Here is a 23,773-nt window from a genome sequence, read left to right as displayed (position 1 = left end):
ACACACACACACACACACACACACACACACACACACACACAATGCTTCCCATATTGTCTGAGAAACAACAGTCAGTCTCAAACCTATCTTTTCTAGATAAGGATGATGATGATGATGATGATTATGATGATGAAGATTCATGCATGGACATTCCAAGTTAGCGGAGGCAGAGAAGATCTGGGGTCAGTTACAAAGTGGAGAAGGACCTGATAAGACAGCGATCGTAGGACTGACGACCGCTGACCGTGGGGTCAGTTGAAGAGCGGTGGAGTGTAAGGACTGACTCACCTGCTCCCTGCCCCGGTCTATCCTGTCCATCAGCAGGTCTCCGCTCTGCCGCTCCTCCTCCAGGTCCAACTCCAGCTGAGCCATCCGGTCCTACAGGCCACAGCGTCAACATCAACGTTGTCAATAACATTTCCTTCGAACAGTCTTTTTCTTTACTGTTATTGTTGTACCGTATTTATGTTTGCTTGACTGTGTCTCAGTGTGTATTGTTGTATTGGTTTGTTTACTGGCTGTCTTAGTGTCTATGTTGTATCGCTGTGTTGATTGGTCGTGTCCCAGCGCTTATTGTTGTATTATTGTCTTTCCTTAACTGTGCATCAGTGCTTATTGCTGTATTGTTGTGTTTGATTGGCTGTGTCCCAGTGCGTTTTGTTGTATTGTATTGTCTATAGTGTTGCCTGTCTGCTTTTTGTGCTTACTGTTGTATTCCATTCTTGATGTCCGTTAGTGCTTTTGTTGTATTGTTTGTGTTACATGCATGTGTTTAATGCTTATTGTTGTTTTGTGGCATCTCATTCAATTGTCGATTTAATTGTGGTTTTAAGTGCTTTGTTTTTAACATGTTTTATCTTTCAGCCCTCCTCCCCTTTCCCCTTATGAGGCAGGCCGCCATTGTAAATAAGAATTTTGTTCTTAATTGTCTCGCCTGGTAAAATAAAGGTAAAAAAAAGAAATTACGACATAGGGTTCTCTCTCTCTCCTTTGTCATGTAAACCATCGTCATAAGGCCTCTTATGACAGCATGGGTCGTTTGGCTTCTTAGAATCGAGGGAAACTCGTTTATTTGATCCCTTGTGTCGTTACCATGGGCGGGATCCTTTAATGACAGCTTTAGACTTCCTCTTACAGTGTTTTGCTGTAAGCCTGTCGACAGCAGAGGCCTGCAGGACATGTGACCCAGTACTACCTCAGGCACTCATGAGGATTAGAGTGTACTCACAGAGGGAGAGAGAGAGAGAGAGACAGCGAGAGAGAGACAGAGAGAGACATAGAGAGAGAGAGAGAGACAGAGAGAGAGACAGAGAGAGAGAGAGAGAGACAGAGAGAGACAGAGAGAGACACAGAGAGAGACACAGAGAGAGAGAGAGAGAGACAGAGAGAGAGAGAGAGAGAGAGAGAGAGAGAGAAAAAGGGAGAGACAGAGAGAGTGAGAGCGAGAGAGAGCGATACAAAGGGCCACACAATGTACGAGAGGGAGATAAACATCACAAGGACACCTCCCAACAGGCACAGATGACACAACAACGAGGGCACAGCGTGCACGATGACTGAGGGCCACCGAGACACGGACACGGACACTCCGTCACGCACTACCTACCTCCACCAGTTTGACATGTCGCACTTTGTCGTCCTTGGAGTGGGCTCTGGTCTCGGCCTCCACCTCCAGGTCGTACACCTTCTGCTCCAGGGCCTTCTCCTTGAGGACAGCGTCGTCCCGCTCCGCCTTACACTGCCTCAGGTCCTCCTCTACGTGACTCAGCTGCAGGGAGCGACAGAAAGGACCATCGTCGATGACTAAAACTAGACTAAAGTGTTTTGGTGTTTTTGTAGACTAAAACTAGACTGAAATGTCTTGGTGTTTTTGTAGACTAAAACTAGACTGAAATGTTTTCAGTTTTCGTCAACTAAAACTACACTAAAGTTAAGAAGGATCAAAATGACTAAATAATGACTAAAACGAATGTGCGTCTTCATCTAAAGACTAAAATAAAAAAAGATTTATAAAAAAAAGCCTGCCAAAATAAACACTGGACCGGACCAAACCCACAGCTCAGCACAAGCAGCGGTTCACTGAGATACCAACACGGCCGCGACCATGCACCCCTATTGCATTATTTCTGGAACATTCTGTAAACTGTACGGTACATGCTGATCGTTGCTGATTTTATAATCAATAACAATGTGGTTCATCTGAGTTGAGAGATGAAGTTAACAATAAAAACGTGTGGTATTTCAGAGCTTGCATGCACACTCTTTACTGTAAAGTCTGCAGATTTTAAAAAAAACGCCCACAAGATGCAACCTCCGTGTGATTTCAGATAAATGTTTGAACAACTTGCATTTGTTCAAAGACACTTTCAAATGCATTCCCTCTTATCCTTGCTTCAGTCTACGGGCAGTCCTAATCATAATGACCCGAGTCAGGAACTGGAACTACTATAGGGCTGAGTGAGTGAATTAGATCAAACAAGGAATAACATTTCTCCTCACTTAGCCTTGACATACTGGCTGCGTTCGTAAATTCGCTCTGAGAGCGCTGGAGCGCACACTGGGTTCAACGTCATAAAGGGACCAAGTCATTTGATTTGGACAAGGGGCATTCCATGAGTGCTGATCAGATTTCCAGAGCGTATTTTACGAACGCAGCCACTGTAAAGGCAGGCGTAGGGGAGGGAGAGGGAGAGGGAGAGGGAGAGGGAGAGGGAGAGGGATGTGGCAGGGTAGGAGAGGGAGAGGGAGAGGGATGTGGCAGGGTAGGAGAGGGAGGGGGAGAGGGAGAGGGAGAGGGAGGGAGAGAGAGAGGGAGAGGGATGTGGCAGGGTAGGAGAGGGAGGGGGAGAGGGAGAGGGAGAGGGAGGGAGAGAGAGAGGGAGAGGGATGTGGCAGGGTAGGAGAGGGAGAGGGAGAGGGAGGGGGAGAGGGAGAGGGAGAGGGAGAGGGATGTGGCAGGGTAGGAGAGGGAGAGGGAGAGGGAGAGGGAGAGGGAGAGGGAGAGGGATGTGGCAGGGTAGGAGAGGGAGAGGGAGAGGGAGAGGGAGAGGGAGAGGGAGAGGGAGAGGGAGAAGGAGAGGGATGTGGCAGGGTAGGAGAGGGAGAGTGCGTTGTGGGGTGGGATGGGGACAGACTAGGTATCGGAGAGAGCAGCTGGAAAAGTGACATCACCGGTCATTAGAGGAGTGTTGGGATCGTGGGGGAGGAGAGGAGGATGTGGAGTCCAGCTCTCACAACACTGACACAACACCACCCCCCCCTCCCCCGCATCCTGGAGACCAGCTGGGCTACGATGCATCAGCGTTATCCATTATCACATATACATTACACTGTCACACACACACACACACACACACACACACACACACTCTCAAACTCTCATGGAAACATTAACCGTTCAGAGCTAGGCCTCTCAAGTCATGTAGCGTCTGACACAGTCATGGAAACTGTTCAGAAACCTTCACTAAAACCTCCCTCAGAGTTACTGTACGTGCTGAACTGCTAACTACAGCGTTTATCCTGCCTGTAGATTGAGGGAGTGATTGTCTTTAATGGCTTTTTACAAGGGTGAGTAACCCAGATGCATGCTGGGGGAGGGCTTTATTATTCCAGCCAAATATTCCCTGCCCCTTCTAATTCAATTCACATATTCAACAAAAACATTCCCTGCGTTCCAAAGCGTTGACAAGATTGAAAGCGCATAATTCGAACCAATGAGGAGTGCCCGGGACAGGGGTTAGGGCTACATTGTGTGAGCTGACCACAGTTACTGAAGAGTAATACAGTTACTGAAGACTCTGCTTCCTGCTTCTGAGTAGATTAGACGTGTTTCTCCCTCGCTCCTCTCATACCACTGCTTTCCTGCTTTTTTCTTGCTTCTTTTTTATAGTTTTAACATTTTTTTTTTTTTTTAATATAGCTGTTATTCCTACCATGCCTGCTATCTGTCAAAGTTGTGTGGATCTTTCAAAGAGAGTAGACTTATTGGAATATACTCTCCAGGGGCGACTCTCCGCACTCGAGAATCGCTACGCTAATGGTTCTCCACCCACGCAAGCCATTGAAGAGGATTTAAATCAAAATTCACACTTCCCAAAGCTAACGAGGCAGGTGACAGCTGCAAAATTCACTGGACAGATGAATTATCCCCCGAAACTACTGAAAAGCAGCCAACTGAAGTCCTCGTTAGCACCGCTAGCATCATTAGCAACAGGTAGGCCCGAGCCATGGGCTTGCATGACTAAACAGAGCCGAGATAGGAGTCTGAGACACCGGCCCGCGGAGCAGCGAGCTGGCATGACTCCCAAGGCCCGAGATAAGAACATCAGAGTCACGCCAAGATTTCCCAGGCCTGGGAATCACGTGACTCCCCGGCCCCCCCCGGTGACTCCCCGGCCCGCAGACACGAGCTCAAGGTCACCCCCTCCTTCTTCTACTTCTCTGTGTGACATGCAGCGGATGAAACAGACTTCACCTCCAAAAGATACTTTGCTGATTGGAGACTCGGCGATCAGAAACGTAAGAGGTAAAAAATTACATATCCACTGTCTTCCTAACCTAACGGTCTCAGAAATAACAAAAGATTTGGAAGAAACACTGTCTAAAAACCCAGACACAAAGCGTCTTGTATTACATGTGGGACAAACCGATTCACGTAAAATGGGCTCAGTAGACTTGAGACGTGATTTCATGGAACTTTTCAATAGACTTGACAAGCTTAAGATTGAGACATTCATCTGTGGACCGCTACCCACTGTTGACAGAGGTAACCTGGAATTCAGCCGGCTCCTAAGCCTTAATACGTGGCTCTCTGCTGCGTGCCAACTTAAAAGGCTGAAATTCATTGACCACTGGAACATATTCTGGAGGCAGAGAGACCTATTCAAAAGAGATGGCCTCCACTTAAACAGATCGGGAGAATACCATTTGATGAACAACATACTCTTCAACCTCATAAACTCTGCTCCCCCTTCCCTCACTCTTGAACCAACTGAAAGGCCTATAGTGCAGGATTCTTCAGACTCAGCACAGGCAGCTGAACTGCTCACAGTGGATAAACTCTCCCCACAGTCCTGTGACTCATCACAGCCTACAGTAAAGGGCCCTCCAAACTCATCACAGCTGGCTGAACCCCCACTAAGGCGACGGTCCAGCCCCTTTTCTCTCCCCCCACCCTCCCTCCCTGCCCCCGACCCCCCAAACCACTCTGCCCCCGACCCCCCAAACCACTCTACCCCCAACTCCCAGAGACACTCATCCACTGAGTCCACTGAGCTCTCCTTCCTCCAACTCACGCCGTTCCTGCCTTTCTCAGCTAGGTTAGAGAAAATGGTGAAGACAGGAGTAGAGCTCACCCCGAAAGCTGCTCCATCTCAGGCAACTCTCCATTCTACAACACCTGGCCCCACACTCCCTGTGACGCCAGCCTCATCAACAATGCCAGCCTCACCAACAATACCCATCGCCCTACCCCGCCACAGGATGCTATCTACAACACCCATCCCCATCCCCCGGATGACACCCAGAATCAGTTGATGCTCTAACAGTCCCTGCTTCCATAGAGTTGATACCATTGACATTCCTGATATAAAGCTGGGACTCTCAACTCTTGCTATCCCTGTTCATATCAGTAACAGAACAGTTAATTGCAAGTCTGAATGCTTTATACACCCCTCAAATTTAATTTCTGTACCCTGCCACACACAGCCCACACAGAGACCAAACACAAAACCACTCAAGCTAGCACTTTTCAATGCCAGATCCTTAGCTAATAAGTCTCTCTTAATCAACGACTTGATTAGCTCCTATGAACTAGATTTCTTATTTATCACTGAGACCTGGTTAGATAAAGATAACAAGACACCAATTCTTATTGAGTCAGCACCCCCCAATTTTAGAACCTTAGATGTCGTTAGATCCCACAAAAAAGGTGGTGGAATCGCCTCTTTCTTCCGAGACAGTTTTAACTGCAAACAGAAATCCTTCGGGGAATTTTTATCATTTGAATATCTTTCAGTTGTTTTTAAATGTTCCACTCGAATTATTTTTATAATTTTATACAGACCACCCCAATACTCTACAAGCTTCTTTAATGAACTTACAGAGCTTCTCTCCATCATTACTACTGAATTTAATGGTCTGATCATTGCTGGTGATTTCAATATTCATGTAGATAACTCAGAGGACAACAAAGCCAAAGAACTCTCTGTTCTGTTAGATGTTTTTGAACTTCAACAACATGTGAACCTCCCTACTCATAATCGAGGTCACACTCTGGACCTTATCATCACCAAAGGCCTAGATATTTCAAATGTTGTTGTAACTGACATTGCCCTGTCTGACCACTGTTGCATATTCTTTGACGTATCTATCTTTCCTGTTATTCAAACTATGTCTAAAACTATTTCCAAACGATATATCAATGAAAAGACCAGTGCACTGTTCACACAGGCCTTTTCCCTAGCCCCCCCACCCCAAACTTCTATTCCAACCTCAGTAAATGACCTTCTACACGATTTCAACTTAAAAATCACAAAAACCATTGATGATATTGCACCCATTAGATCCAAATGCATCTCTGGTAAGCAAAAAGCTCCCTGGAGAACTGCCCCATCCGTAAAGACCCAAAAAAGAGAATGTCGTAAAGCAGAGCGCAGATGGAGAAAAACAAACCTTCAAGTCCACTATGATATCTATAAAGAGAATCTTCAGAACTATAACTTAGAAATAAGAAGTGCCAGGCAATCATTTTTCTCTAAGATCATAAACAATAACATAAATAATGCCCGCATCCTTTTCAGAACTGTTGACAGACTAACAAATCCCCCAACACCCATTGCTCAGGAATTTCACTCAACTAGTAAATGCAATGAGCTTGCATCCTTTTTTAACAATAAAATAGAAACCATTAGACAAGGCATTAGGTCTTCTGTGTCAGGCATGAAAAACATGTCCCCATTAACAACCCCAAATAGGGCGGACATAACAACCATGTCACAATTTAACATCATTGATTACAAGACCCTAGATAAAATCATGTCACGTCTTAAACCATCCACCTGTGCCCTTGATGTCCTGCCAACAAGCTTTTTAAAAAACATATTTAGCTGCATGGCAGGCGAACTAATACAAATAATTAACACCTCCCTTTCATCAGGAATCTTCCCTGAAGCCCTGAAAACTGCAGTTATTAAGCCTCTACTAAAAAAGAACGGCCTAGACCCATTTGTACTAAACAACTACAGACCCATATCAAACCTTCCCTGTACAGGAAAAATTATTGAAATGGTTGCCCACGAACAACTTAGCAATTATTTGACCCTAAATGATCTCTTTGATGACTTTCAATCAGGCTTTCGCCCCCTACATAGCACTGAAACGGCCCTTATTAAGGTCCTTAATGACATTCGCGTAAACACAGACTCCGGAAAAATCTCAGTTTTGGTACTACTAGATCTTAGTGCTGCCTTTGACACTGTAGACCATGACATTCTAATAGATAGACTAAAAACCTGGGTAGGACTTTCGGGCACTGCCCTAAACTGGTTTAGATCCTACCTACAGGACAGAAGCTACTATGTCTCCATTGGCAACTTTGTATCTGACCAAATTAAAATGACATGTGGGGTTCCCCAAGGGTCAATCCTTGGCCCCCTTCTATTCAATCTCTACATGCTTCCATTGGGACACATCATAAAAAAGAACAAAATTGCCTACCACAACTATGCGGATGACACTCAAATCTACATAGCCCTCTCACCGAACGACTATAGTCCCATTGACAATCTCTGTAATTGCATTGAGCAAATAAACGCCTGGATGACACAAAACTTCCTCCAACTAAACAAGGACAAAACAGAGATAATTGTATTCGGTGCACCTGACAAAAGATCGAAAGTCAGTGCAAAACTTGATTCTCTCTCTCTTCACAGTAAAAAACAGGTCAGAAATCTTGGTGTAATTCTAGACTCCGATCTAAACTTCAACAGCCACATAAACTCAATAACTAAATCAGCCTACTATCACCTGAAAAACATAACAAGAATGAGAGGTTTCATGTCCAAGCAAGACCTTGAAAAACTCATCCATGCATTTGTTTCGAGTAGACTTGATTATTGTAATGGTCTACTAACAGGCCTATCTAAAGGAGCTGTTCGTAAATTGCAGCTCATCCAAAACGCCGCTGCTAGGGTCCTAACAAAAACAAAGAAATTTGAACACATTACACCAATCCTGAGATCCCTGCACTGGCTACCAGTCTCTCAGAGAATTGAATTCAAAATCCTCCTAATTACATACAAATCACAAAATGGTCTTGGACCAAAATACATATCAGATCTCCTCCCACCCTATATTCCCGCAAGGTCCCTAAGGTCAGCTGAGACAAATCAGCTAATAATTCCAAGAGTAAAAACAAAACACGGTGCAGCAGCTTTCAGTCACGCTGCTGCATGCTCCTGGAACAAACTCCCTGAAGAAATCAAACAGGCCCAAACCCTTAAAATATTTAAATCTAAGCTAAAAACCTTCATGTTTTGCACCAGTTATGATTAAACACAAACACTTCTATCAATGTCTTTTTTCCATTAACTATTGTCTTTTTAAATGTTTTATCTATTTACTTCTTATATTTGCTTTTATTCATTGTAATTTTTATTTTCTTATGCTCCTCTTGTGGAGGGATGTGGAGGGATATGGAGTGGTGTAGAGGGGTGTAGAGGGATGTAGAGGGATGTAGAGAAATGTGGAGGGATGTGGAGGGATGTAGAGGGTTGTAGAGAGATGTAGAGGGATGTAGAGGGTTGTAGAGGGATGTAGAGGGATGTAGAGGGATGTAGAGGGATGTAGAGGGATGTGGAGGGATGTAGAGGGATGTAGAGGGATGTAGAGGGATGTGGAGGGATGTAGAGGGATGTAGAGGGATGTAGAGGGATGTAGAGGGATGTGGAGGGATGTGGAGGGATGTAGAGGGGTGTAGAGGGATGTAGAGGGATGTAGAGAAATGTGGAGGGATGTGGAGGGATGTAGAGGGTTGTAGAGAGATGTAGAGGGATGTAGAGGGTTGTAGAGGGATGTAGAGGGATGTAGAGGGATGTAGAGGGATGTAGAGGGATGTGGAGGGATGTAGAGGGATGTAGAGGGATGTAGAGGGATGTGGAGGGATGTAGAGTGTTGTAGAGGGATGTAGAGGGATGTAGAGGGATGTAGAGGGATGTGGAGGGATGTAGAGGGATGTAGAGGGATGTAGAGGGATGTAGAGGGATGTAGAGGGATGTAGAGGGATGTGGAGGGATGTGGAGGGATGTAGAGGGATGTAGAGGGATGTAGAGGGATGTGGAGGGATGTAGAGGGATGTAGAGGGATGTAGAAGGATGTGGAGGGATATGATTAAACACAAACACTTCTATCAATGTCTTTTTCCCATTAACTATTGTCTTTTTAAATGTTTTATCTATTTACTTCTTATATTTGCTTTTATTCATTGTAATTGTTATTTTCTTATGCTCCTCTTGCTGTATTTTTAAATAATGCATGTAAAGCACTTTGAATTGCCCCTGTTGTATGAAATGTGCTATACAAATAAACTTGCCTTGCCTTGCCTTGCCTTGCCTTGCCTAATAATAACTACATTGTGAGAACTAACCATAGTAATTGGAATATTTCCCTGGAAAAACACTAAACAGGGGGCCAAATTGCCGTGGAGAGTATTCCAGTTTCCTTCGAATTCCATAAGCCTACCTAGCTACCTCTCTAATGAAGCACAGGAACAATGGAGGCGATGTCAAGACAAGAGCCACAGAAAATGATTGAGTACGGTACTTAATTAAGAGAGGTCCATCACAGCTCCTCAGTGCTGATGGGAGTTCTCAATGGCTGAGCCATTCAAGAGAACTCTAAACATTCCCCCTGCCACCCTCCACACTGTACTGAGGCTCCACCTCTCCAACGCTCAACAACAAATACCTCAGCAGTGGCGTCCTCTCTACCACAGAATACCCTTCAATACCCACACCACTGACATGATGTCATGGCCCTGTTTGGGGCAAACAGGAAGGGGGGGGGGGAGGAGAGGGTGCACATTCCACACCCATGACATCACTGTCCAAACCAAGAAAGGGGAGGGACACGGGGGGGTTTACACCCCTCTGAGTCAGAACAATGGCTCATCCTCCATTGTTGTGGCCCGGGAGCGGGGGGGGTTGGGGGGTCCACGGTCACCCACCTCTTCCTGCAGGTTCTTGGCAGCCAGACGGGATTTGTCCAGCTCCAGCCCCCGGTCCCGCAGCTGCCTCTGGAGGTCCGACAGCTCCCGGCGGTTCTTCTCCTTGTACACGTCGATCTGCTCCTGCAGCTCCTGGGTGGACGACTGGGACGCCTCCACGATCTCACTCATCTGAGGACGGAGAGAGTGGGAGAGAGGGAGAGAGAGGGAGAGAGGGAGAGAGAGGCGGAGAGAGAGAGGGAGAGAGAGAGAGGGGGAGAGAGAGAGGGAGCGAGGGAGAGAGAGGGAGAGAGGGAGAGGGGGAGAGAGAGGGAGAGAGAGAGGGAGAGAGAGAGGGAGAGAGAGAGGGAGAGAGAGAGGGAGAGAGAGAGAGGGAGAAAGAGGGAGAGAGAGAAGGAGAGAGAGGGTGGGAGAGAGAGGGGGAGAGAGAGACGGAGAGAGAGACGGAGATAGAGGGAGGGAGAGAGAGGGAGAGGGAGAGAGAGGGAGAGGGAGAGAGAGGGAGAGAGAGGGAGAGAGAGAAGGAGAGAGAGGGGGAGAGGGAGGGAGAGAAAGAAGGAGACAAAAAAGAGAGAGATGGAGAGAGACACACACACATACACACACACACATATGTGAAGTGTTGATTGCGGTTTCAAACATACACACTGTATGAACAGGACACAAAGACAGTCATGGACACACAGACACAGACACAGACACACACACACACACACACACACACACACACACACACACACAGAGAGACACACACACACACACACCTCTCTCTGTAGTTTCTCCACGGTGCGGTCCAGCAGCCTCCTCTCGTCCTCTATCTCGTTCTTGGTGTTCTTGAACTGTTCTTTCTGACTCCTCTCCTCCTTCAGCCTCTCCTCCAGGTCCCTGTGGTCGTGGTTCAGCTTGGTCAAGTTCCTCTGAGACACAAAGGATTAACAGAGATGTTAGCATGGGGACAACTCATCAAACTGTGTCTTCCTTGCTTGAATCTTGAATCCAACCAATTGCTGTACAGTAAGTGTGTGTGGTCAAGTTACGGTCGACCTCACCTGTACGTCCTCTAACCGCGTGGTCAAGAGACGGTTGGCACGTGACATCTCCTCCTCTTGCTCCTTGATTTCGGCCAAAGACTCTTCCAGCTGCCTCTTCTCTCTCTGTGAACATAAAATACCACTGGAAACATCAAATACACAAACACACAACTGATTACTGTCATCTCAATAAATGTTTTCAATCTAAAAATACAACTTTGTGAGTGATTGGCTAATGTCTAGTTTACGGTAGCTCTACTCAGTAGCTCATGTTACAGTACCAGTGGAGGCTAGCGGAGGCAGAAATCGGAGGACGGGCTCATTGCAATATTAAACACCACTCCTCGTTCCATTCCATGCGTGTTTGATTCCATCTGTGTTCGATACCATCCCTCCTCCGATTTCTACCTCCGCCAGTAGTGTACTCCCCTTGTACACTACACTACGTTGTGTTGAGGTCCCTCACCTCCAGTCTGCCCACTCGGTCTCCCAAGCGGCTCTCCTGCAGTTTGGCCTCGTCGATGATGCGGTTGAGTTTGGCCACCTCGTTCTCCAGCTCCTGGGCACGCTTGCGCAGCCGCTCGGCCTCCTGGGTAAGCCTCCCCGCCTGGCCCTCCGCCGCCCCCTTGGCCGCCTCCACCTCGGCCTTCTCCTGGCTCGCCGACGCGCTGACCTGGTGGACGAGAGCGGAGGAGGGTCAGCGTCCGTGCGTACGCAGAAGAAGAAGAAGCATGTAAATGGACTGACTTATATAGCTCCTTATTCCAAAGCGCTTTACAACGGCCTCTCATTCACCCCTTCACACACACATTCACACACCAACGACGGCAAGCTACCATGCAAGGCGCCGGCCCCGCTCATTGGGAGCAATTTGGGGTTCAGTGTCTTGCCCCCAGGAAACCTCGACATGTGGACAGCTGGGGTTCGAACCTCTGTACTGCCGACCTTGCGATCATTAGACGCCGGCTCTACCTCCTACACCACATGTGACCTCGGGCGGGCAACAGCCCAACATCGCTCGACAGGAAGCACAACGGAACGGCTACGGCACAGTCTGACAAAGTCCGACTTCGAAAAGAAACTCCCCCGATTCCCACGCGGCTTTTCTACAGAGCAGAACGACAGCGGCGCGTCCATCTACTGTAAGTCCTGACACTTCATTAAAAAACAAAAACCTTAACAATGTTTTATTTGCCGTGCAATCAACTTGTCGGAATGTAAGCCTCTATTCAACCTCCTGTTGAGCTGCTGTCACCGATGCACCGTGGGCCCAAACAAAAGGCTGGGGTGACAGCAGCAACAGCAGGCTGGGGAGACGGAGGTGATGGACGTGAACAAACCACAGACCCCTTTAACCTCCCCGGTCCTTTCTAAGTCTCCTGAACTGGACCACATGACTGCCGTTTCACTGCCTCTCCAACCTGCCTCTCCAACCTGCCTCTCCAACCTGCCTCTCCAACCTGCCTCTTGGGGCTGTACAGCTGCAGCTTGTGGCTTAGTCAAGCTAAAAGCTTGTTGGTCCTCACTTGTCAGCTATACATGATCACATTCCCTAATTGAACGGCCCGGTGTCTCTCTGAGCTGTTGGTGCCACCCTCTCTCTGTGCTGTTGGTGCCACCCTCTCTCTGTGCTGTTGGTGCCACCCTCTCTCTGTGCTGTTGGTGCCACCCTCTCTCTGAGCTGTTGGTGCCACCCTCTCTCTGTGCTGTTGGTGCCACCCTCTCTCTGTGCTGTTGGTGCCACCCTCTCTCTGTGCTGTTGGTGCCACCCTCTCTCTGTGCTGTTGGTGCCACCCTCTCTCTGTGCTGTTGGTGCCACCCTCTCTCTGTGCTGTTGGTGCCACCCTCTCTCTGAGCTGTTGGTGCCACCCTCTCTCTGTGCTGTTGGTGCCACCCTCTCTCTGTGCTGTTGGTGCCACCCTCTCTCTGAGCTGTTGGTGCCACCCTCTCTCTGTGCTGTTGGTGCCACCCTCTCTCTGTGCTGTTGGTGCCACCCTCTCTCTGTGCTGTTGGTGCCACCCTCTCTCTGTGCTGTTGGTGCCACCCTCTCTCGGTGCTGTTGGTGCCACCCTCTCTCTGTGCTGTTGGTGCCACCCTCTCTCTGTGCTGTTGGTGCCACCCTCTCTCTGAGCTGTTGGTGCCACCCTCTCTCTGTGCGGTGCTTGGCTGCTGGTGCGGCAGAGCCAGTGAAAAGGAGGGTCCTGTGGGGCTTTCTCTCTCCACCCTGTGTCCTGTTTATGAATGGGGGAGGCTGCCCTGTCTGGGCTAACTGTGTACTGTAGGTAAAGGACTTTACGCACTTGACTAGATTAGATTAGATTCAACTTTATCATTGGTCTTTGCAGAGTACAAGTACCAGACAACGAAATACAGTTTAGCATCTAACCAGAAGTGCAAATAGTGATATAAAAACACGATATAAAACATGACAATGATAGTGGTACAGTATGGCAAGTACGGTAGTTTAGAGGTATATACAGTTATGAGCTATGTACAGTTAGGGTAGCTTATGTACATTATATAATGTACAGGATGTATAAAAGAGGCTATATCAAAGAGGTATGTGCAATGTGCAAAAATACGGTATGTGCAACGGTAGTATGGTAAACAGCAGTAGTGCAAAGGGTAAGAGTGTTCACATTGACCAGGGTTGTGCAAACCAGCAGTAGAGCAGGAACTCTTAGTACTGATTCAACGTAACCTCCGCTGAGGATGTGCAATACATACTGTATAACAGATACTGTAGCAGGTTTTGGCTGTGTATGATGACACTTCTGTCTGAGAGCGATTTGTTGACTGATATCTTCCTGAAAATGACAGATAGTGACAGTGGACTGGCGGCCGCATGAGGGTTTTTGGGGGGAAAACGAGAATATCTGGAACGTCAAACAGAATGCAGACGAGCAGGTTCGGTCGTTTCCTGTTTGGCGGCGGTAGAGAAACGAGAGCCCGCGCTTTTTATTCTTTTTTATTCTTTCTTTTTTTCCCACAGGCACACCCAAGATGGAGGAAGTGTGACTCATTGCCAATACATACTGTATGGTAGTAGGGGTTTGTTGACAAAACCTGACCAGCAAAACTGCAGGTAGGGCCCGGACGCTTTCTAGGCAGATCACGTAGGAATCAGGAAAAAAATTAAGGACCAATGACGACGTATCATTTACTAAAACGTATTCCATTCCCAGGTTCTGGTGTGTTCTGTCGTACAGTGGGCAGGCACACAGGTCCATTGTGAGCAGGACTGGCGGCTCCCAGGAGGGTCAGGGCCCGGCGGTGCAGATCAGCACACCAGGGTTCTATTCCCCTTCACCGGGCCGGACCGGCAGGTTCCTCTCACTGGACCCAGACCGAGCACAGGGCCAAGACAAGCCTGTGGATACACACACACACACACACACACACACACACTCTGCACGCAGCTGTCGGACACACACACACACACACACACACACACACACACACACACAACTCACACACACACACACACACACACACACACACAAACACACTGAGCTCCAGGTGAGCAATACCGCTAACTATCTCACGGAGCATTGACTAAACACACCACAAAACCGGCCCTAATGAATCAGTGCTAAATACCAGACAGCTAATGGCATGGAACTGCAATTACAGCACTGGAGGTTTGTAGTCATGAGTTTAGTTAATTATGGGTGTCTGAGTGGGTGTGTAGGAGTGTGTGTTGTGCTAAGAATAGAGTATGTGACTGTGTGTTTGTGTGTGTGTGTGTGTGTGTGTGTTTGTGTAAATACATGTTGGCATGGATCCAGTCCTCTGCCATTAGAGAGCCACTGCACTGTAGTAACATATTATCCACAGGCAAGATTTCAGTCAAAAGAGTCCAAAGTCCCTACACACTCCCACCTCCCCTATCTCCACCCCTCCCTCCCTCCACCCCTCCCTCCCTCCTTCCCTCACACATCCTCTCACCTCGCCGGAGAGGTGGAGGACCCTCATTGGTCAATGAGGCTCTGCGTTCCAGTGTTTGAGCTGAGGTGAGGCGTTGAAGTCACCCAGCGGAGATGAGACAGATCATTAACCACCACACCTCCCTCCCCCCTCCCTCCCCCCCTCCCTCCCGAGCCCACAGACGCTGGCCGGTCTGGCCCGTTCCCCTCAGCGCCACCCTCATTCCTGCCTGTGTCGGCTGGGTCAACCTGGACGGCTCAGAGCAATATCTGGTTCCCAGAGAGCCTGACAGCCTGACAGCCTGAGAGTTTGACTCTTACGGAATGACCTGGAACCGGTTGTGTGCAAAAAGCTGAAAAAAACGTCCCTAAAAAGTGTGAGAACGGAGGCATATCCATTACATCTTTCAAAACATCGGAAAGATCACGTAACATCTGTCCGTATTCATACCCGCAAGTAAAAGTAAAAAAAGAAAACGTGTCTGATATTTACCCGATACAGTATGTATGATTGGGCCAAACATTGCAGTCCTGCTACATTATAGGTAACTTAAGTCAACGAATGTTGTCGTATCATCTCTGTGTTTCCACGGCGATGAACTAACTGGGGATGACTGTGGGGTGAAGGGTCATCAGGATGAGGGGGGGAAAGGACGCAACCGCAGAGGAAATGAGGGAACTCAGTGACTTTTATTAGTCTTTTATCTTCCAAACACCTCCCTCTCCCCCTCTCACCCCCCTCCTCACCCCTCTCACCCGTTCTCTGACTGTCCCATTTCCCAGCCGATGATTCTGTGCAGGCTCTGGCCAGGACACCACCACCCTGGGTGAGACAGACAGAGCCTGGGTGGTGGAAATTCACAGGGAGTCCTGGTGATCATTGTTGTCAGTGTTTGTCTGTGTTTTACAGGCTCGGGGTGTTACAAAGCTTTGATATGAACAATTGGGGAGTTTGATTTCAAGAGCTCTCGTGTGTACTCTTAAACTGTTTGTCTATAGTTGGGCATTAACTACCATTGTGCTGCCTATAAAAAGAGTGCCACTAACGATGGGATGAAGTATGCATGGCCCAGTGTGTGTGTGTGTGTGTGTGTGCGCTAAGGTCAAACCACTCAGTTTTCTCTGATTCCCAGGTCACTAGGGAACCCCTGCTGAATCATCTGTGGAGCCCAGAGCGTAAACAATGGAGTTTACTGATATTCATGCAGCAATTACGGGCACAATAAACCTGCCGCGGTAATCCTTACCCCAGCAGAGCCCCACTCCATTCACATTAGTAGGCACATAAAATGTCCTGTTTCAGATGACAATCCAGTTAATCCCACTCTTAATCCCCCCAAGAATATTAAAAAAAAAAGTCCAAAACCGATCCTGAAAACATTGTAGTTGAACCGTGCAGTGTGTTCCGTCCCTTGCCAGTAACATTTAGAAATGTGCTGTTTGATTCACTGGGAAGCGTGTTCCCTCCATAGTAAAGAGATGGACAATCCAATTTAGCCTTTGCACTACTACTGATTGCACACACCCCTGGTCAATGTGAACACTCATTTACTCTTTGCACTACTGCTGTTTCCAATACTACCTTTGCACATACCATATTTTTGCACATTGCACATACCTCTTTTTGATATAGCCTTTATTTATACATACTGTACATAATCTACCTTAACTGTACATAGCTCAACTGTATATACCTCTAAACTACCGTACTTGCCATATTGTACCTATCACTATCATTGTCATGTTTTATATCATGTTTTATATCACTCTTTGCACTTCTGGTTAGATGCATTTCTGCATTTCAAATCGAATCTAATACATGTGGAAGTAATACTGTATCACACGCCTAAACATGCATAATATATTCATGACATGCACAGCTTGCAGGAACAAACAGAGCATTACTAGGGAGTATAATATATACTGTTGTCAGAATAGGTCAACATACGGCATTCCAAATAAAGACTGGTTTTACAACAACACTGACAACAACACTGACAATTCAAGATTATCATCAGCATACTGCCTGAGAAACGTGAGTACTGTAAGTACAATGGAACACGCTGTTCTGCTCGCTCTGTCTGCTGTGGCCTTGGGAGAAGCACAGAGCAGCAACATTTCTCTGGCTGAACTGACACATCGTCAAGCTGCTACAGAATGTCACAGTGCCACTGACAAAATGGCTTTAGTGAGGAGCCGAGGGGCAGAAGTGTGTTTCCCCCGTACCTAGCCCAGCCTGCCGAGGCCAGGATGCAGAGGAACACAGGATATCCCTCAGACGCAGCTGCAACAACACGCTCATGTGACATCATTCAAACAGACAGAAACAGATACGACCACATGGACGAATAAAATAAAGCAAGTGGTCAGTGTCACATGAACCTTTATGGCCCAGGTTAGAGGGTTCTGAAAGTCAAGGTGATGGTAGGCCCTCGTCGTTTTTATGGCCCTGCGCTCAAATGACTTCCCCTCATGTGCTTCTCTCCCTGAGGCGAAAGCAAACATGGGATAAGAAGAGGGGGGGGGGGGGGGGGGGGGGGGGGGGGAGTGCTACAGTGGTGGACAGCCGGGATCGTGACTCAATAAAAACACATAGGAATGACCAAGGTCACCCCAGGTATACAGGTAATTTCCTGTGTGGTATCGAGTTGACTGTATTCAACACCGAGCACTCTGTCCTGAAGGAAAAGAAATACCTCCACGGTTCAAACTCTTCTCTGGCGATGACTAAGCCGTGGTTTGTTTCACCAGCAGAGAGGTATGCGTTACAATAGCTTCCCTCTCTAACAAAAGGCACACAGACGAGGGGTTTGCCTGGTTAAGAAAGGCCTGTGATAGCTCGAGAGAAAAGGCTTGCTGTGGAAATTAAAACGTGATGCTTGAGAAGTATTGGCGTCCCTCCAGTCAACATAAGATGCCAGCAATCAAATCTTGTCTTGTCCTGAGGGACAGGGAAAGAAAACCTTTTTTATTTTAATTTTAAATGGAGGCTCTATTGCCGGGCCAAATAGCAGGATTGCAGGGGTGTTTGGGTTTAATAGAGATTTAAATAGGCCAGTGCATTGAAAAGGCAGTCACAGCAGAGCTTTGAGGGACACTGGCCCTTTGTGCTTTAAAAAAAAAAATGGAATAGAGCGCATTAACATTTACTGTCACAAATCTCAAAGCCCTCGCAGACTGTGTCATTTACAGACTGTGTCATTTACAGACTGTGTCATTTACAGTGGAGCACAACGCCAGATACCCGGTCGCCTCAAACGAGGGACCGTAGGATGAAACAATATGAAATCCCTCCAACGGCATTATGGATCTTAAACGGTTGATATGAGGCCAGCTCTGTGATTATCACATCAAAAGGCCCTTCAAATACCCTCAATGGTAAGAGAAATGGTAACAGAAATGGATTCATGGCTTCTTTTTTCACTCTTGGGCCCCAATCCCAGAGGTTGGGAAATCTGGTCAAACGACCGTACGGTGAAAGTCAGAGCTGAGGTCACCGTTCAGCTGACTTCAGAAACGACAGAGGCCAGCCACCTGCAGCTTCAGTAGACCAAGCCGCTGGACAGTACAGCACAGGCTTAACGCTTTCACCTGCAGAAGAACTATGAGGTCGTCTCCCTTCCTCCATAACCCTCTGGCCTACTCAAACACTGCAGAGATTGAGATGGCCCCTACTATTGTGGTGTCAGAGAAACCCACCCAGTCCTCCAGGCTTGTCTACCTCTGGTCTTAAACCTAAAGCTGACCGTCTACTCGGCTCTCTTGGGCGGTATTTGTCAGGATTCCGAGGGCTTGTACACGGTTTGGCAGTTTCCCTCCACCCCACCAGCTCTGCCAAGCAGCCAGCGACACAGAGGAACAATAGGTACAAGAATTCAGGCCACCGTCTCCCTTTCACACAGGCATGACCCTCCTATGGCAGCGAACAACTTCTCACTGTCACACACACACACACACACACACACACACACACACACACACACGCACACACAATCAGCCCGCCCTGTGCATCACGGACCAACGCAAACCGAAATGGTGCGTGCCAAACAAGCGACTGAAAAAATGGTTTCTGGATAAGACAGAAACATCGTAGGCGGCGTGCCAGTGTATCGCTGTTGATCTAAACAACAGCTCTGAACAACTGCTCAGCGCAGTTTGAAGGCCAAATTCTTCCGACAGGGAAGAACATATTCTTGATAGTAACCAGATGAACACCAAAACACTGCACTCTGGCTGAAACACTCATTCCTCCCTCCCTCCCTCCATCTGGTAGATTTCCAGAGAAATACCTCCCCCTCTCTCTCTCTCTCTCTCTCTCTCTCTCTCTCTCTCGTGCTCGGCCTCCCTCAGTTCCTCCCTCCCTCACTCGCTGCCTCCCCTTGCATCTCCCTCACTCCCCCACCCCTCTCTGCTTCCCACTAAATCAGCACCTTCCAGCAGCATTGCCGGGAACAGTGCGTTATCATCAGCTGAGGAAACACACCACCTCCTGTGGGACTCTTTACTTTCAAAACAACCCTGAGGAGGCGGCTCACCAGGCCACATGGCTTCAATGATCACATACAAACACTCCCAGCCCACAGAAACAATAAAGACAGGCAGGGATCACTCCGGCGGACGGGCTAGGGCCGGGCAACGTGTTTGGGGCTGAGAATGTGGGGCATGGGGCTGGATAGGGCCATGGGGGCCGGGGCTGGATAGGGCCATGGGGGCAGGGGCTGGATAGGGCCATGGGGGCCGGGGCTGGATAGGGCCATGGGGGCCGGGGCTGGATAGGGCCTGGAGATGGGACAAGGCACTGGAGTTGGGACTGGAGGTCGGGCGGGGCTAGGGCTTGGGTTAGGGCCCGGAGATAGGACTAGGCGCTGGAGTTGGGACTAGGCGCTAGGGCTAGGACTACAGGCTGGGTCTAGAGGCTGAGGTTGTCTAGGGTCAGGGGGCTCAGAGTCAAGGCCCTAGGACAGTCTAGGCCCTAGGCTTTGAGGATCAGAAATGTCACGGGAAGGGCATGCAAGGGTAGCCACGCCTCATGTCCCACCCCCTCCCACAGGTCCCACCCCCTCCCATAGGTCCCGCCCCCTCCCACAGGACACACCCCCTCCCACAGGACACACCCCCTCCCACAGACCCCGCCCCCTCCCACAGGTCAGAGCTGGAGCGATAGGAGGGGGTCTAACCAGTCCAGAACATTCTGAGACACACCCTTCTCTCTGCTGAACTGCACCTTATCTCTGCACATTCCTCACATTCCTCCACAAAGTACTGTGGTGAAAAACCTGATTTCCTCACAACTGATTTACAATGTGTAACTTCCAGGAGGACTGGAGTATGGATTCAATAAGTTTAAGGTGGATTCAATGCGGTGGTCCAACTAAGAGCGTGTGCATGACAAATGTTTCTTTCTCCAGTTGTTGCTACCTGCTCTATTAGTCAAACAATAGGACAACACACATCAACATCTAAAGAATTCCCCCATATTACCACTCAATAAAAACACAATCCAACCTTCAGTTCTCGACGCAGAACAAACGGACAGATCTTTTCAGAGGGATGTCCGTTCGTCCCCTTTCACCAGCGTCCTGACCCACTTTCACCAGCCCATCCCAACCCCCGCTGCTTTTATAGTGTGAAACAAACTCATCATTCATCTGCTGAGGTCCACAATTATCCCCAACCTCCCCTCCCGTCACCCCCCTGGTCCCCCCGTCCCCCCCACTCTTCAGCACAGAGAGAGGAGGAACACTACACAACTCTTGGACGACAGCTCATTAGATTAGTGACGGCTTGCCACCGCAATTAACCAGCAACGGGAGCGATTTGGTGCTCCAGTTTCCAGCATTCTTCTCTGCATGAGGCGACCCTATCAATGCAAATGTCATGGCCCAGCGAGAGAGGCGCGCCGCTTCCATGGGTGACAACAAGACAGATGAATGCCAGGGAGGACGCGCAGATCCTGCTATGCAACTCAGCAGGCTGAGTGTGCTCCACACACACACACACACACACACACACACACACACACACACACACACACACACACACACACAGACTATCATTACTTTCATCTCCGCCGGGTGCCTGGTGGATCATTCCATAATGCAGCACATACTGTAAAAGACCGCCACACATGCGGTAGATTTATGATGCACCCTTTGAACACACACTAAAAAGGGAACGGGTTGTTAGTCTCCTAGCCTGAGGGTTAACGGGGAGAATAGAAAAAGACAAACAACAACGCAAGACATGTTTTTAAGTTGTTTACAACCCTACCATGGTAATCTCCAGATGACAACATTGTCCCCTGAGGTGGAAGAGGCTCTGCTCAAACAAGGAAACGATGTTAGGGCAGGAGGAAGGAGGAGGAAGCAGGAGGAAGCAGAGGACAAGGAGAACTTCCAGGCCCAGACAAAAACAGGAAGCATGTGAGCCAGGCAGCACCTACCAGACACAATGCTTGACCTCTTCATCCCCTGTAGAGTTTCTTTCTTCTTCTAGCATTATGACTACCAATGGCCCCTGGCCATAACATAGTTTACTTTTTCTATGACTGATGGATAGATGATTCACTTACTGTAAGTCGCTTTGGATAAAGGCGTCTGTTAAATGCCAGAAATGTAAATGTACCAATGCCCCTCCAGCCTCCTCAGTATGATTCTGCCACTGGACCTCATTACCCCTGTTCCTGCTCTCTAACCCTGACCCTACTATCCTCTCTGACACTTCCCTCTCTCCACTCGTTTTCTTCCTCTCCCTTTTCCTTCTCCCCATCCCCTTTTCAAGAAGTGCTTTTAAAATGTGTTTGTTTGTGTGTAATGTCTAGCATCTGAACGACACAGAGAAAGTTTGTTTACAGACCAAACAAGTCCTTGATCTATTGTGAACTTGCTCAATGCTCAGAGACACTAATGACATCTGGGGTAAACAGTGCAATAAGTTCCCATGAAAAGTGATGACAGGGTGGTGTAACTGTCACAAAGCTGAGTGTTTTGTTTTTCTTTTTTACCAGGGTGCTCAGTTGGCTCAGATGGAGAAAAACTGAGGGAGTTTTTTTCCTCCGAACTGAAGAGGGTAATGTGTAATGTTTATTGGCTTGTTTCAGCCTTCAGCTACAGTGTGTGCAGTGTAATGCAGTGAGTCAAGTATGTGCAGGGAGGTAAAGGAGTGGAACTATAATGTTAGGAACTCTGACATTCCTTTCAACGAGCCCCATCCATACTCCTGGTGAACTATCCAGATGTGTTAATCTCCATATACAGTACCGTACACATCAGCCTCTATATCGCCCTAAATTCATAATGGGGATTTAATTTTCCTCAGTCAATAGACAAGGAAAACCAAAGCAATACAAAGTGAGTTGTCTTTGGATAGCTTTCATCTGCGAATTGTTCGAAACAAACTAAAGATGTTTACATTTTGGTTCCGTGACAGAGTAGTCATAACAATAACAATTCGGGAAATAAAAAGCTTTACGTGTTGTGTTTAGGCTCCATTGTTTCAAATTACAGTTAAAAAACCAGGCAGCGTTTTGAGGCCCAACTCTGAGGCCGGCGGAAAGTTACGGGCAAGTCAACTTCAAAAGCTCTCCCATAGCTTCTGAAGACAAACACACAGCAACCCGTCAAATCCGACAGAAACCATAGACAAACACTTCCAATGTACACCCTAAGATCGCCTGACGTGATAACGCTAATCCCCCGCAACCACGCACTGTTTGTGTTATTGGAATAGAGGGAAGCGGAGGAGGAGGACGAGGAGGAGGAGGACGAGGAGGGGAGGAAGGGAAGTGGAGGAGAAGGGTGGTTACCTGCTTGGCCTCCTCCACAGACGTCTGCAGCTTGCGGATCTCCTTCTCGTACTGCTCCCTCAGCTGGTCCACCTCCTGGTCGTGGGTGGCCACCTCCTCCTTCAGCGCTCCCTTCAGGGCCGTCAGCTCCCTCTCTCTCCTCCTCAGCACCTCCTCCTGGTCCTCCTTGGCCAGCAGCACCTCCTGCAGGTCCAGCTTCATCTGCATCAGGTCCTACAAAGGAGGAGAGGAGAAGAGAGGTGGAGGAGGAGGAGGAGGAGGAGGAGGTGGTGGTGACAGCAACTGCGACTATATCCCTAACGACAGACCCTGCAGCAAAATGGCCGCTATGCAAAAAATGGCATTACAGTGTTATTTATCTCTACACAAACCACGGCAGAGGAACAGCCTCTGAGAGCGCCGGGGAGGCGGGGGGGGGGGGGGCCCTGTGCGTTTACCTCCATCATGGCGTCCTTCTCCCCGTCTGCCACCGCGCTGCTCTTGGCGCTGTCCAGCTCGTCGTGCATCTCCGACAGTTGGTCCTGCAGGTCCCTGATCTCCGTCTGGTACTGCTCCCTCTCCATCTTCACCTGGAACAGCCTGCCAGACCACACAGAACACACACACACACACACACAGCACGGTCAGAACACTACACACTACACACATCCCATCAGCCAGACCCAGACCTGAACACCTGCACCTTCATTCGCACGTCGCAATGACACCACCTGGGCCCTGTCAGCGACGCCCACAATCCGGACCACGGGGGTCAGAACCATGAACACCTGGGCTCTGATCGACCAATCAC

The 23,773-nt window shown here is 48.4% G+C and overlaps 1 protein-coding gene across 1 annotated transcript in view; it reads right to left on the bottom strand.

Annotated features, from left to right (window-relative positions):
* cgnl1 (cingulin-like 1) overlaps positions 1-23,773 on the bottom strand; it is a gene marked incomplete at its 5' end in the record, with an annotated part of 37,389 nt that overhangs the window by 7,212 nt on the left and 6,404 nt on the right. Inside the window, 8 exons of the mRNA XM_080526112.1 lie at positions 289-378; positions 1,607-1,768; positions 10,223-10,393; positions 10,987-11,139; positions 11,272-11,376; positions 11,720-11,926; positions 22,984-23,196; positions 23,421-23,562. Of these exons, the coding sequence (XP_080382238.1) occupies positions 289-378; positions 1,607-1,768; positions 10,223-10,393; positions 10,987-11,139; positions 11,272-11,376; positions 11,720-11,926; positions 22,984-23,196; positions 23,421-23,562 (1,243 nt within the window). The remainder of the gene's footprint in view (positions 1-288; positions 379-1,606; positions 1,769-10,222; positions 10,394-10,986; positions 11,140-11,271; positions 11,377-11,719; positions 11,927-22,983; positions 23,197-23,420; positions 23,563-23,773) is intronic.

This window comes from Nansenia antarctica, assembly GCF_963989245.1.
Source record: "Nansenia antarctica genome assembly, chromosome: 1".
Taxonomy (NCBI): Eukaryota; Metazoa; Chordata; class Actinopteri; order Argentiniformes; family Microstomatidae; genus Nansenia; species Nansenia antarctica.
The sequence above is the reverse complement of the archived record's forward strand: the minus strand, read 5'-3'. Positions and strand labels throughout refer to the sequence as shown.